This window comes from Diabrotica undecimpunctata, chromosome 3 (assembly GCF_040954645.1).
Source record: "Diabrotica undecimpunctata isolate CICGRU chromosome 3, icDiaUnde3, whole genome shotgun sequence".
NCBI lineage: Eukaryota > Metazoa > Arthropoda > Insecta > Coleoptera > Chrysomelidae > Diabrotica > Diabrotica undecimpunctata.
The window spans coordinates 159288340-159303751 of NC_092805.1; the positions used below are offsets into that span (position 1 = coordinate 159288340).

The 15412-nt window shown below is 33.1% G+C and overlaps 1 protein-coding gene across 2 annotated transcripts in view; it reads left to right on the forward strand.

The window, feature by feature from the left end:
- Positions 1-245: 245 nt before the first annotated feature.
- Positions 246-15412, forward strand: part of Usp12-46 (Ubiquitin-specific protease 12/46) — a 235393-nt gene continuing 220226 nt past the window's right edge. For both annotated transcript variants that reach the window (XR_011950403.1, XM_072527321.1), the window contains exons 1-4: positions 246-435; positions 565-645; positions 855-1071; positions 6634-6714. Coding sequence is in view for 1 of the 2 variants with exons in the window: in XM_072527321.1 (XP_072383422.1) it covers positions 433-435; positions 565-645; positions 855-1071; positions 6634-6714 (382 nt within the window). In the remaining variant the exon portion in view is untranslated. The remainder of the gene's footprint in view (positions 436-564; positions 646-854; positions 1072-6633; positions 6715-15412) is intronic.

The window sequence follows — 15412 nt, forward strand, 5'->3', positions numbered from 1 at the left end:
AAACTGATTGCTTAATGGATAAAAATATTATATTTCATACACTTTGTGTACATATATTTAATCAATTTAGATTTGTTTATTAGCCAAGTTTTTTATTGGTAAATATTTTGATAAATATATAAGAAAAATATCATTTCCATCAGTATTTATCATCTGATTCAATCTGATGGCAGATGTCAAAACTGTCATACTAATAAATTATTTTTTATCTTTATTGTTTCTTATATAGTGGCCACACATTTCTTTGGATATACTGTTCTTACTGAATTTGATTTACATCAGTATTCCAAATGACATCAAAGCTAACGAGCAACCCTAAATTTGTTTAACATCTGTCAACCGTCAAAATGCGATAAATGGAGATGTCTCGTTTACTAATTGTGTTAATTTCGCACATTTTCAACTCAAAAGTTATGGATTAGCTACTGAAATATGGTAATACGTTAGTTATTATTTGAAAAATACAGTTATCCTGTAATAGGCAAATATCTATCTACGTCTTAACATTTTTTATGATGTAAGTATACTTCTTAAGTTGATGTAACTTATGAATTTATTTTTTAGGGTGCAAATATTTCCCAATTGGAACGAGATATAGGTTCAGAACAGTTTCCTTGCAACGAGCATTACTTTGGTTTAGTTAATGTGAGTATTTTGATCGTTATATTTGTAAAAATTCTTGGTTCAGTTTCATAATATTTACTGCCGACTTTTAGCTTTTGAACATCTCTGCAAATTAGTTTACAGAGTGGTTGAATGGTTAGGTGTAATAATTAATCTAATAAACATAATTTCATGGATTTTCCAGTAAAGTACAAATAATTTGTCATACATTACTCATACATTTGTTTCAGTTTGGAAATACATGCTACAGCAATTCGGTGCTTCAGGCTTTGTACTTTTGTAAGCCATTTAGGGATAAGGTTTTAGAATATAAAGCTAAAAACAAAAGGACTAAAGAGACATTACTTACATGCCTTGCAGACCTATTTCACAGTATAGCCACCCAAAAAAAGAAAGTAGGCTCTATAGCACCAAAAAAATTTATAGCAAGGCTACGAAAAGAAAAAGGTAAGTACTTGTAAATTTATTATGTTACTTTTGATGAAAGCTCTTAAATTTGCTACTAAAATGTAGATGTTTGCAATATATTGAAGTGAAGGAGTTATGGCAACTGAAGAGGACTGTGTTATATTTTGTATCATAACTATTTAATTTCCATTCATTTGAATGAGAATTAAATAAATGTATATTTCTTTTGAATTTATACATAAAAGTTCTTGTGTGTTTATAATTTATTGTTTAATACAATTTAAGATTTTATCTGTCATTATAATGATAAATAATATAAAGTATAATGGGCAGATACAATATAAATAATAAGTCCATAAAAATGTATAACCATTTGTGCAAAGAACAAGGTATCTCAAGAGAAGAGGAAGATATAAGGATTGTATTATATTTTATAAAAGCTAATTTTACATATTTAATGTAAATGACTGTTTCCCAAATGGCCTTTCATACTCATGAAGCACAAGAAAAAATTATGGACTAAATGTGTAGATGAAAGATAGTTGTCTTATAGATATTAGTTAGCCTGATAAATACCATCAAAATTGATAGCATTAAAATGACAGAACCTAGTAGAGCCAGTTCAGTTAAATAAAAGGTCAGATAATGCAGTGAAGATTCAATACAGGATGAAGTAGGATATCATGGATGTGTAATTGGAGAGATTGATTTAACTGTACATCTAGTCTCCTTTTAACCATAGCTATTAATAAGGTGAAAATCAGTGAGAGTAACCAACTTTGGAAAGATTTAACAATTTTTGTTCACACCTCCTTAACTGTTGATATATAAATTATGTACGGGGTGTCCCAAAAAAAGTATCTAATCTTCGTTTATAATAAAATGTACAAGAGTAATTAGTAACTCTCCATGAACTAGCAGTATATCACACTTACTGACTGAAGTGTGTAGGTAATGTAGAGGTAAATAATAGAAGCTTTTGTGTATACTCTCTTCTTTGTTTTTATCATATTTTGATATCTTTCACAGAGACATGCAAATACCAAATTGTCAAACTCAAAAGAAATTATTCCAAAACTGTTAGAATGATATGAGTCATTTGATGATGAATATATGAGCAAAACATACATCATAGAATGATTCAATTGGTTTAAAAACACCAGAAAATATTGAATGTGTGAGATTTGCTTTTGAAGAATATCTTCATTTGACTGTTGCATGAAATAGGAAGTGATCTTGGAATTTTTCTGTTTCAAAAATTATCTTCATGAATTGAGGAAAATCGGCTTAACTTTTAAGTAAGCAGTGATAGATTTCTTGATTATGATAATGTGTCAGTACTAATATATAACCTTGTATGACAGTTCTTTGTGAAATACAAAGGTTAGACACATGTGTCATTCTCTCTACAGTTCAGACATATCATCCTGCGACTTTTTATCACTACAAAACTGAAAATAGGATTCTGTTTTCTTTTTTTTTTTCCTTTGCATTACTATTGTGGTATTCGATTCCTTGACATTTATTTTCAATTTCATCTTTTCTGTTACTTATACCTATTATATATTAGTCCTTACATATTTGCCTTTTATTATTGGATGATCTGCCTATATAATATTCCCTCCAATCTTACATCCTATAATTTTAATTGACTCCTACTGTAGTTTGTAGATGCCTTGATCTTCTTTTTATATTGTTTATTATTCTGTCATATCACTAATATAAATCATACTGGTCTGAAAATATCTTCTTCATTCCATGGATTGTTCTTCTTTATTCCAGGGATTGGGTGTTTCTTCGCCATTTTTAATCAAACTTACTTCCTTTTACTTTCCTTTATAACATAAATGCCAATATTTTTGCAATTTTGTTCAGTTGTGTGCACTTTCCCAAATCTCTATTTACCTTTCATTCCAGGGGTATGCATATTTCTCATTATTGACCATAATATTTCATTTTAGGGAGACAGAATATTATGCACAAAGAACTGTGAATACCTGTCTTTCCTTTCTAAAAGTTCGTCTTTGTTCAAATGACTTGTTTTGGTCTAGTTGGACCCAATAGGGTAGTAGTAGAGGCGAAAACACACTCGGAAAGATAAAGGCAACATTCTTAACGATTTTTACATGTAGTTAAGATACATACAGTAGTATATTTTGTCACTAAAAGTAAATAACAATAAGTATAGAATGACTGCTCTAATAAATAAGAAACTTGCTTAATAAGCCTTTCTCCATCCAAGTATGTTTTCGTTTTTACCACTACCTAGTGAGGAAAACAAACTTTTGTAAAGAAATGTGAAATTCGTGCATAATATGCCTCCATCTATAAAATGAATTACAAAAGTTTGTTTTTAGAAGATAAAAATATTTTTCACCTATTTCCCCTTTTATATAATCAACTGCAGCTGTATAATATATGCAATATATGTATATGTAAATACGGGATAGTGGGTCTTCCCTTGTATAATTTGTTCCCATCAATTATATTTCTTAATATGAAAATACTAGTACAGTAGAGTGTCAAATCCGAATCAGTTGGCACTGAGACAAATCCAGACTCTTAGGGGTGAAAATATACTTTATTGATACTATATACCAAAAGGCCATCAACCAAAGTCTTTCAGCTAAATTACAGAATTAGTTTGAATACATTAAATTATTATTTTTTTAAGAATAAATATAATACAATAATTGAAAAGAAATAGTGGTAATTTCAATATTGTCAGACTAGTAAGTTACAACCATCAAAGGAAAGACACTAAGAGAAAGTTGTTTATTGTCTTAATATATAGAGAATTTATTCGAATAGAGTTCTCCCTGTACATCTATGGTGACTGTTAGTTTTTAGATTTGTAGACTGTTTTTAACTTTCTTCGTAATGTGAGGCTCTATCAATTCCATTTTTTCTTTAATAGAGAAAGATTTAAACAAATTATTGAGTCTCATCAGTTGTAGATTCTATTCTAGTTTTATTGTAAAGCATTCTATTTGATGCATTATGAAATGGGTTATCAGAATGATGCATTCTAGTAATTTGTCGAATGTTGGCTGTTTCACCCACAGAAACTTTTTGGCAGTACTTTTACAGTCACAGAAAATTGTAGAACCGTATTTCACCATGGGTCTACAAATCATTTTATTTTCAAACAATCTTTAAACTACTGCATATAATTGATATTTCATTAAAAAAAAATGAATGCTTATAGTAACGGGTAAGTTTCAATTAAACCAGGAATTATTACAAAACAGATGTCTAGGGGCTTATAAACTAGGAAGTGGAGCTTTTTCTTCACATGCTGTCTCTGTTTCAAAGTTTAGCTATGATCATTGCTATTTGGATCTTAGATATGGACAAGTTGATTGGGGTTACAACCAAGGTATTCTCTTAAATTTTACAGTGAAGACATATTTCTCCCTATACTCAGATTTCAACTGTTGATGGTCAATAGTGATTCTTTTTCTGTTTCTCATTCTCCTGAGTACCTCTGCATTTATTATTTTATCAGTGCAGAGTATTTTAAATAATCTTCTATAAATCCATAGTTCAACTGTTTCTATTTTGTTGCAGCAGTACTTATTCATGGTCCATGTCTCCATACCATTTAGAAGGATAGAATGAATATAACAGATTACTAGACATTTCCTCGTTAGTTTACGCACTCCACTTCTTTTACAAATTACACAAACTTTTTGTAGAACCCTCTTTGTTTCAATTTCTTTTGGAAAATCGGCCATTACATGCAACAGTTTCCCAGATGTAGTAGGTTGATTTGTTTTTATCATTCATTTCTTGATATTCTTTACTATATTTCAGAAGTATCCCCCGGCAGCCGAGTTTTGTATAAATAAATATAAATATTAATAAATATATACATTGAAACTTGTTTTTGATGGGTTTGGCTTTAAAATACTCTGGAGTTCAATAGCATAAGATGTAAAAGGTGCAAACCTATTTTGGTGAAACACATGTAGGATTTGTGCAAAGGACTATACAGTTCAACATCTTGGTCCACTGCATCAACTGGCCCCATATTTTGATTGTAGAATTCAATATGTTTCGGTTTGTTATAATAGAGAACATTTCCTCCTACAACATATCCTTCTCTTTCGCAAAATCCTGCAGTATGTTTACTGGTAAGCAGATAAATGCCTTTCTTGTCTTTGTAGCGAACTAGAAGGAGCATATCCTTGCGAACAAAACATGATTGTTGCCTATCTAATGGAACCAATGTTAATTCTCTTGGAACTCCCCTATAAAAAAGATAAACTACTATTTTGTCGGAAAAAGAAAGGTTTTCTGTTCCTGAAATGTGCCATATGCCATATATATCCTTGCCGATATATATACAAAAATTCCAGGTGTATCCTCGAAGTTCAGACGCACTGGGACATAAGAAAAATATTTTGATGCCAAATGAACTGTTAAAAATGGAGTCGACCTTTATATAACATAAGTTATTTGACATTTGACAATTATCTCTAATAAGAGCCATAAAAATGCCTAGTTCTCATAACAGATTTATGAAAAACTGGAGGACCGGTGCATATGTATTATTTGTACTCCAATAATTTTAAATTTGCGGACATTTGGTCAATCCACTAAGAAAATATAGCGCTATAAATACATACATTTCTTCTGTTTTCCCTGGTTTATAAGACCAAAAACTTTCATACCGGTGTGTGGATTATCATTAAAATATTTATCAGTTCTTTGATCAGTCCATTCGCATAGTTTTATAACAATACTGCTATTTGTAAGTACAGTTTACAGTTTCCTTACAATCTTAAAAGTTAATAGCTGGGTGAAAGTTATAGTCAAAGCAAAATTCGGGTGTATCTCTTGGAAGCTGATCATCAAACGGATCCATAACGGCTGTCCAGCCGCTCATTTGTACCTCATCAATAACTTCTTCCTCATCCATTGATGAATAATTGCTGTCTTAATCGCTCTCGAAGTCATTATTAGAGTTATTTCATAACTTAAAGCACTTTCACTCTCGAGATCCGAATTCATTTTTACTAATATAACACACAATTGCGTACCTAATAGGCAAGAAAAAGAACATGTTCTCTCTCAGCAAACTCTTAACGTGTACTAAATAAATATCTTGCCGCTGCGTTCGGTTGCTACCAGACTGAACGTCGACCTTGAGCTGTTTTTGCTTTTTTTTTTTTTTTTTAATTCGGCTAACCATGATATCGCCGTAAGGATATCCATGTTCTACTGCGATTCAAATTAATCTACAGAGCCCTACACCACTTTTACAGAGTGCATTAATATCCCCTATATGAATATCCGTATGTGGATATCGTGGTAAAGTTCGCCATACCTAAAAATATCCATACGTGGATACGATGGAGCGGAAGAGGTTAAAGTCTCCCATGCATGAACTATCAGTCTTTCAGATGCAGGTTTTTTACAAATTGCACTACACTTTCTTCATCACTCTCATCAAAATATACGCAAAAAAAAAATAAAATATGTTGTTCTGACCATGATCCGGATTTTTGACGTCCGAATTTCGGACGCTCTACTGTATATTTTCTAAAACTACCATACTTTAGAGTAAAATTTAATTTTGTTTATTTTTATTTGCAGAGGAATTTGACAATTACATGCAGCAAGATGCACATGAGTTTTTAAATTTTCTCATCAACCATATTAGTGAAATTATATTAGGTAAGTTGTTAATAAAGTCATTAAACGAACGTTATTACTGTTGCAATAATACCATACTAATTAGAATTTATAGGTTTTAACAAGAGTTAATTTGATTACTAAGGAAAATGCACATATTTCACTCTTATCAAATTAAAATTTATCGCTATGAAAGAAAAATTGTTTTGAATATTTTCCCAAAGTTAGTTTTTATGTTTAGAAGGATATATATGAGGATATATATGATTATTTAATTTAAAATATGTCAATATGGAAGTCATGAATTCCACATCCGCCATCAAACTAATGCAGGTGCCATTTTTGTGCTGTAATATGCTTGTTCAATGTGCTTTCTTAATTTTTTTGCGAATTCTAAGCGTGTTCAGTAAAAATTTTCATATTGCAATTAAATTGGTATTAGTAGACATTGAAACATTTGAATTGAATGTAATCTATCTATCTATACAAGGATTTTTACAGCTGTCGCCGCCTTCCTTCTTTCAGCCAACGTCTCCAGTCCTTTCTGTTCTGCCATTCTCCATCTCTAAGGTCTCGTCTTTCCATGGCCTCGTCCACTTCATCCCTCCATGATCTTCGGGGTCTACCTCTTTTCCTCCTTCCTATTGGGCTCCAATCCGAAATCTTTGCTATCCGCCTTGTATGATCTGTTCTTCTCACATGTCCATACCAAATTAAACGTTTTTCTTCGATGTAGCTGAGTATGTCTTGTTCTACTGCCATTCTTCGTTTTATCTCCTCATTTCTGATGCGATCCATTTTTGTCACTCTGCAGCTTCTTCTCATGAACTCCATTTCAGTTGCTGTGATTTTGGACCTGTTTCGTTTATTTATTACCTAATTCTCTGCTCCATAGGTCATTATACTGGGTACCAAGGTGTTATAAATTCTCTTCTTTGTATTTCTGGTAATCTATCTATCCCACAGTACCCCGTTCATTTGTTTAATACATGTTCTTGTCTGTGCTAATCTGCTGGTTATCTCTTGCTCGGTGGTTTCATTTTTTTGCGAGTATGAATCCTAAATATTTGAATTTGTCAGTGCCATTAATTTCCCTATTATCGTCCATTTCCAAGTTTCTCACTGGTTCTTGCTCTGTTGTTAAATATTCGGTCTTTTCTAGATTTATTTCCAGTCCATTTTTTGTGTATTCCTTTTCTAATTTTTGGAGCATATAGCACAGATCTTCTTCATCTTGAGCCGTTACCACTTGGTCATCTGCAAAGCTTAATGTGTATAAGAAGTTGTCCCGGATTGGTATTCCCATCCCTTCACATTTCCTTTTCCATGGTTTTAATATTTGTTCGAGGAATATCTTGAACAGTGTCGGAGATGTAGAGCATCCATGTAATAAGCCTTTTGTGGTCTTAAATCCGTTGGAGTATTTATTGCCGGTTTTAACTCTTACCTTGTTGTTGTTGTAAAGGTTTTTTACGGCTTCTATTAACGTCTGAGTTATTCCGCTTTCCTTCATCGTGTTCCATAGTTGTTTTCTGGGGACCATGTCATATGCCTTTTTTAAATCTATGAATGTCATGTGTACTGGTCTATTTTTTGCCATTTTTTTTTTTCAGTTAATTGTTGGAGTGTATAAATGTGGTCTATGCAAGATCTTCCTGCCGTGAACCCCGCCTGATCTTCTCCGATTTTATTTGAGATAGATTTTTCCAGTTTTTCTTTCAGTATTTTTCCATATAACCTGCCCATACATGCTATCACACTGATGCCTCTGTAGTTCCCGCATTTCTTCTTATCTCCCTTTTTATATATCGAGGTTATATATGCTTTGGACCATTCTTCTGGTATTTCGTTCAGGTTTATAGCGTTACTGAACATTTCGTGTACCTATATTGAATGTAATAAAGTGCATTAATTCCCCTTGAACTGCTACCACTAATACTACTACTACTGCAGTCAAAGGATTTGACGGAGCTGGTAGCAATCTCCGGTATTAAGCTATTCTGATGTAAGAATGCCATATTACGAGTAGACCAACAAATATCTAGAGATACCTATAAGATGAGGAGTACGACAAGGAAGTGTATTTGTATGTGCCCCATTTAAAATTATCGGTGGCAGTGTCTCTGTAACGTCATCTATCACTATTTCGTCACCTGTTACGACTAGTTAAGAAGCCTGCTTTTATTTTCTCCCTCCAAATTTCGTTATAAGTATAAGCGTTCAAAAGTTAAGAAGTGGAGAGGACTTTTGACTAGGATCAAGGACTGTACACATACAAGGGATCGATTTAGAAAATCCTTTTTTTTTAACTGAATCTATTTTAACATCTTTATCAACGTCTGGTCATGTCTTGCAATTTTTAGAAGGCTCCAGATTAAAGCAGAAATCTGAATTTGTTTCGAAACTATCTTACCGATTTTTCAATCAGATGTCGCTATTGCGTCCATAACGAAGTCATGTTATTGTTACTTCTAATAAGACGGAGAATTTTATTTTTCACGTTAAGAACGGCTATGAATAACTATTCTGATGAGACTTTTTAAGTCGAAATACGTATCAATAGATACATAGACGCTTTGAACGTGAAATAAAATCTTTTCTGTCTTTTTCATTGAATCTATTTTATTTGCTAATCGTAATATTCAAGAATAAAATTCATAAAAGTAAATGCATTGAAAAAGTTAATTCAGAGTAGAGAATGAGATTGTATCAATAAAATGTACGATTTAGCTCACATCAAAGATTCTCCTTTTAACATGGCACTTATCGTACAGTGTAGATGTATTACTTTGAAGCATCAAAAGCAGTGCGGTTTACATTTAAACATTGTTCCGCCAATTTAGCATATTATAAGTCATTTGTTAATTCTGTAAATATCATCTACCTCATTAAAAAATGGTTTTCCCAACGTTCTACTTCCTTTCATTTGAATATTTCCGAAATATTTTAAAAACTGTATAAATTAGTATCTCCAGTTAAATTACGTTAGACAATGTAAATTATACTTTTCCTCGTAAACATTTATATACGTATTCTTTATGTATATAACTGATTAAAATATGGGTTAGCGAAATAAAAAAATGCGCTGATAAGGAAAGCTTATGTAATTTTAATGAGGAAACACGTTTTAATCTTCTTGTATCATCTTGAATCAACATAGTACTGAAAATATGTTTGTTATAATTGGGTTCGTTAATATTTACGTCATTTGGGTAGTAAAATAATATTATCATGAAATAGTTGAACTACTGACATAATTTTCTTAAAATATTTTAATGATTTATCAAAATTGAATGAAGCAATAAAAATAATGAGAATGCACGACAGTCCTTTTCTCCATATTTCGGAAATTCCTCTACTTATTCCATTTCATTTGTTTCTTTTGGTTTATTTATTTATTCACGGAAAATATCCATTTTAACAGTATGATAAAAAATGTATCCCAAGTTCATAGGGGTCGTTCAAGTATTATGCAACGCAAATTGGGGGAGGAGTCTTGTAAAGGAGCGATTAGATAGAACGCGGAGTGGCGTTCTTCATCGACGAAGAGAAATGGAAAAAACCAAAATATAAAGACGAGAACCAACACAACGTGGAATACCTTATTTCTTCTTAATATTTGTGGTTTACGATCCCTGTGATAGGGCAAAACTGTCTATTTATGACCGGCTCGTGGTATCCCGTTGTTTGTCGGTAAATCGACCCGGTTCAAAAGAATCTGAAGCTGATGCACCTCATTTTCAACCTTTCGGACGCGGCTAGGAGAGGTATGATCAGTGTCGTAGTAAGTTTACTAAAGTCGGTTCGCTATATTTACGCGGGTTTCGGATTAAAAATTTTATTGTAAGTACCCAGTTTTAATTACCTGCTCTTTGGGGAAATATCAACTGGTCAAATGAAATGAAAAATAATCCATAACTTTTTTTAATTAAATGATAATGGAAAATCTTTTATATAATTGACAGTATAATAAGGAGAATTACTTCATTAATGGAGTCTAATGTGGCTAATATAAACCTAATAATAATTTTATATTACACTTCACATAGAAAATATGGTCTATGTATATTTGTTCCATGGAGAGAATTTCTAATGAAAAATAAAAAAATTTAACTTGCCAACAAAAATGAAAATCAGTCATTATCATCAAAAATATCATAATCGTCATCATCATCACTGTCATCACCATTAATTGTTATTATGATTGGACTTATTTCGTTTATTTTATTTTCACGAGTCCACCAATCTTCTATTAGTTTCTCGCACTTGAATATACAGTTGCACCACACTTCTGAAGTTACAATTGAAAGTGCCTTTCGCCAAGTTTCCCGAACTGCGTCGTCGCTATAACCGTTAGGCCCAATATGGTTGTCATAATATTGTTTTGCTATTCCCCATATATATTCGATGGGATTAAACTGGCAATGATACGGTGGCAGACGTAAAACTTGATGACCGTTCAATAATCTGATCCACAACAAAGGTTTTTGGTTTTGCGTGGATATTTGCCAAGCGTAATAATTCTGATTTTAAAATATGTTGTGTAAATGGTATATGTTCCTTTGTCAACCATTCTTTAATTTTATTAACAGTCCAAGAATTCGTTGGACTTTTGTTTAATACTTCAGAATGGTAAGGTGCATTGTCTAAAATAATTACGCTGGGCTCACTTAAACTTGGGAGAAGTTTTTCATGTAACCATTTTACAAACATTTCTGTGTTCATATTATCGTGATAGTCACTTGATTTTGATTTAGATGAAAATATTAAATCAGCACCTTCTATAAAACCCGATTTCCCTCCTGCATGTAAAATTATGTGTCGCTTCCCTTCTCCATCAGTATGTTTGATAGACTTTACGTTATCATCTTGCCATATTCTCTTGGTTGCACCCCTAGAAAATATCCATGTTTCGTCTAAATATATAAAATTTGCCCTTTCTTCTTTGAATTTAGAATATTTTCTTAGAAAGTTAATTGTTTTATGCACAACAGAACTTCTTTCACAAAGGGCTTTTCTGTTATCCTCCTTTTGGAAATTTGAAACCCAAATTATGTATCACTTGCCATAGACTTGTTCTGCCAATTTCGTAAAATTTTCTATCTTTTAATTCCGAGAGAATTGTATTTAAGGTCACATGTTCCTTGTTGGCTCGCATTCGATAAATGGTATCACGAATTTCAAATTTTTTTCCATCTGGAATATCTTTCGTTTTCAATGATAGGCGAGTTTTTCGGTGATCTTCTTTCGGCCGTTCATTATTGCGATTTTGTAATACTCCTGTTAGTTTGGTTTCACTAATTCCTAGAGCATCACATACGCGTTGTTGAACAGACATTACCGATTTTAAAGGACCGCCATTTTCTTTTTCATCTGTAAAATACTTATGTACACTACAAGTTAGACTATCTACATCTAACACACGTCTAGGCATTTTTAAATATTTCCACCAAACATACAATGTCAACACTGGCAAAGAATCAATTCGACTGCAATATTGTAACAAATTTATACCTACCCTAATGTTATTTTAATGTATTTTAAAATATGACCATTAATGCAGTTTTTACCTAATTTTCTGGGAAGTCGTTTACTGCAACTGGTTATCAATGAGTCATTAGCATAATTTTGTTAATCCGAAACCCGCGTAAATATAGCGAACCGACTATATGAAGTGTTCTAACGAAGTTGTGTTGGAATTTTTATAATTGTATAAATTACCCAACTTAAAAAATTTTTTACCACCAACACTGATGGCGTACAACAGACTTAACCCTCAATACTCACCATCGGAATGATGGAGTACATTTTCGGGGTAGGTCGAGTGTAGTTATCAAAAAGCAAATATTTACTAATTTCACAGTAACGAGGGATGCCAATCCTTGTCTCTTTTCTGATCGTTAATATCGATTTTCTGTTTCTCTTTGCCAACGTAAACTAGCGAATAGCGCCATTCCGCCAGCTGTCTGATTCCGGCTTAAAATGTCAGCGTTGGTGCGTTTCAGGAGCGGGAAGGGGATTCGAACGATGCGTTACGTAAGATTATCTTTTTACTTAAATAAAAACACTATGGAATTAAAATCTCCAAAGTTGGCAATCCTTTTCGTTTATATTTTACGACGTATTGTACGTCCTGTTTATTTTGTTTTCGTTGGAGTAATACACAGAAACACATTGCTGTAGTCAGTGTTATTAAATTCATACTGAAATGTCATCAAAAGTTGGACAAAACCCGAGAATTGACGAAACTACGATGTTTCGGTGGAATATAGAAAGCCTGAAGATAGCTTGCAGGATCCAGCAGAACCTAATATGGCGTGGTATAGCACTCACGTTCGTGAATCGCAATATTTTCACGAATCCGACTGTTGCCGCTGGAGGAGTGCACTGAAAATAATTTTTATTTCCGGATTTCTTTTCGCCAACTTGTCCAATTCTTCAAAGGAACTGAAGAAAAATTTCTGTAGTGTGTTTTTATAGTAATTCCGAAGAAACAGCGGCCAAAAAGATGCGACGAGTACAGGTTAATTGATCTGGTGAGCACACATTGAAAATTTTTGTTCGCATTATTCATGTAAGGATAAGAAATCATTGCGAAAGAGACGTAGATAAAACCCAGTTTGGATTAATTACACTTTTTGGATTATATATACTTGTCCAAAAATTCCGCGACTAACGTAAAGATATTTATATGACTTTCATCAATTATGAAAGGATTTTTGCGATTATTTAACGCTTTTGAGCATATTAGAACCAAAAGCATTGATGGTTGTTTATGTAAAACGTATTAAAATTGTTAGTTGAAAATGAAATGAATTGATTGAAAATAAGAGAAATATCTGGCGTAACTCATTATATGTTGTCAATTCGTGAAAAAACTCACTTACCTTTTGTATATGGTGTATAGCATAAAGACGAAAGGCACAATATGAGATCGATGACGACGTCGCCATGCAGTGTGGCTCCATGGTGAACGCAAAACTAGAGCTTGACCATCTCTAATACTTGTGAGCTTCTCGTGCCTGGTTCTCTACTTAGGGATGAAGCAACCCTATTACTTAGATGGCCGAGGGATATTTTCGGACGGAAGACGGTAATAAACTAGATTTTAACGATGTAACTCGAGCCTTTTGTGTACAATAGGATATGCATCCCATTATTGAGAAATACGATAAATTATATAAGATCTCAAAAAGTTGGTCTTTTGAAAATGTTTTATTTCAAGTTTTGGGATTAAAATGAATGGTTTCCCAAACACATGTGGTGATTTAGGCAAGTGGCGTTCTCACTACGAACAATATGAATTAGCAAGTTTTACTGTCGGAATTTGAAGAAGATAAGTTAGACATATAATAAGAATAAGTAATTAAAATATATAACTAAATGAGCGTCCTAGTGGGTATACACTGAGCAATGATGATACTGGCCCTTCTATTCTAAAATCAGAAGTGGAGAATGCTATAAAGGGTCTTAAAAATAACAAAAGACCAGGCAACGATAACGTATACGGGGAAGTATTGAAAATGCTGTGCGAAACAAACAGTCAATTTCTAGACTCACTCGTCAGACTCTTTAACAATATTTATAACAGCGGGGAGTTTCTTGAAGACTGGCTAGAGTCAACTTTTGTTGCCATACCGAAAAAACCAAAAGCAAAGTCTTGTGATCAACATCGGATGATAAGTCTAATTAACCACATTTCGAAGGCATACACCAAGGTTATTTACAACAGAATAAGCAAAAAATGCGAGGATAACATTGGAGATTCGCAGTTTGGGTTTCGGAATTCTCTTGGGACAAGAGAAGCACTTTTTAGTCTACAGGTACTCATCCAGCGCTGCAGAGATATGAACAAAGACGTGTACATATGCTTTATAGACTACGCAAAAGCATTCGATAACGTAAAGCACGAAAAGATAATTGAAGTTCTCCATAAGATCGGAGTCGACTACAGAGACATTCGAACAATAGCGAGTCTCTATTGGGGTCAAACAGCTAAAGTGAAAGTAGGATCTACATTGACCAATAAAATTGAGATCAAGAAAGGGGTACGACAGGGCTGTATCTTGTCTCCTATTCTCTTTAATATATACTCAGAAGAAGTATTTAAGACAGCGCTGGAGGAAAGCACAGAAGGCATAAAGATAAATGGAGAAATAATTAATAACATAAGGTATGCTGATGACACTGTGATTCTAGCAAGTAGCATGGAGGAACTGAGTTGCCTAATGAGTAAGATACAAAAAACAAGTGCACAATACGGACTCAGACTAAATATCACAAAAACCAAATGGATGTTAGTAAGCAAAACCCAACAACCACCACAGAAACTGATATTAGACAATGAAAGAATTGAACACGTGGATTCGTACATCTACTTGGGAACAACAGTTAACTCAAATTGGGATCAAGCGAAGGAAATACGTATAAGAGTAGAAAAGGCAAGAGCATCGTTCACTAGCATGAAGCAAATTTTCACCTCTAAAAGCCTCACCCTACCTCTCAAAATTCGACTTCTGAAATGTTATGTATTCCCGGTTTTGTTATATGGAATGGAGGCGTGGACAATGACCGCAACATTGATGAAAAAAGTAGAGGCCTTCGAAATGTGGGCTTACCGACGTATATTACGTATATCCTGGACTGAGCACGTGACCAACGAAGAGGTACTACGCCGGATAGGTAAAGAGAGAGAGAGGTAGGAATAAGTATAAAGAAAAGAAAGTTGGAATACTTGGGT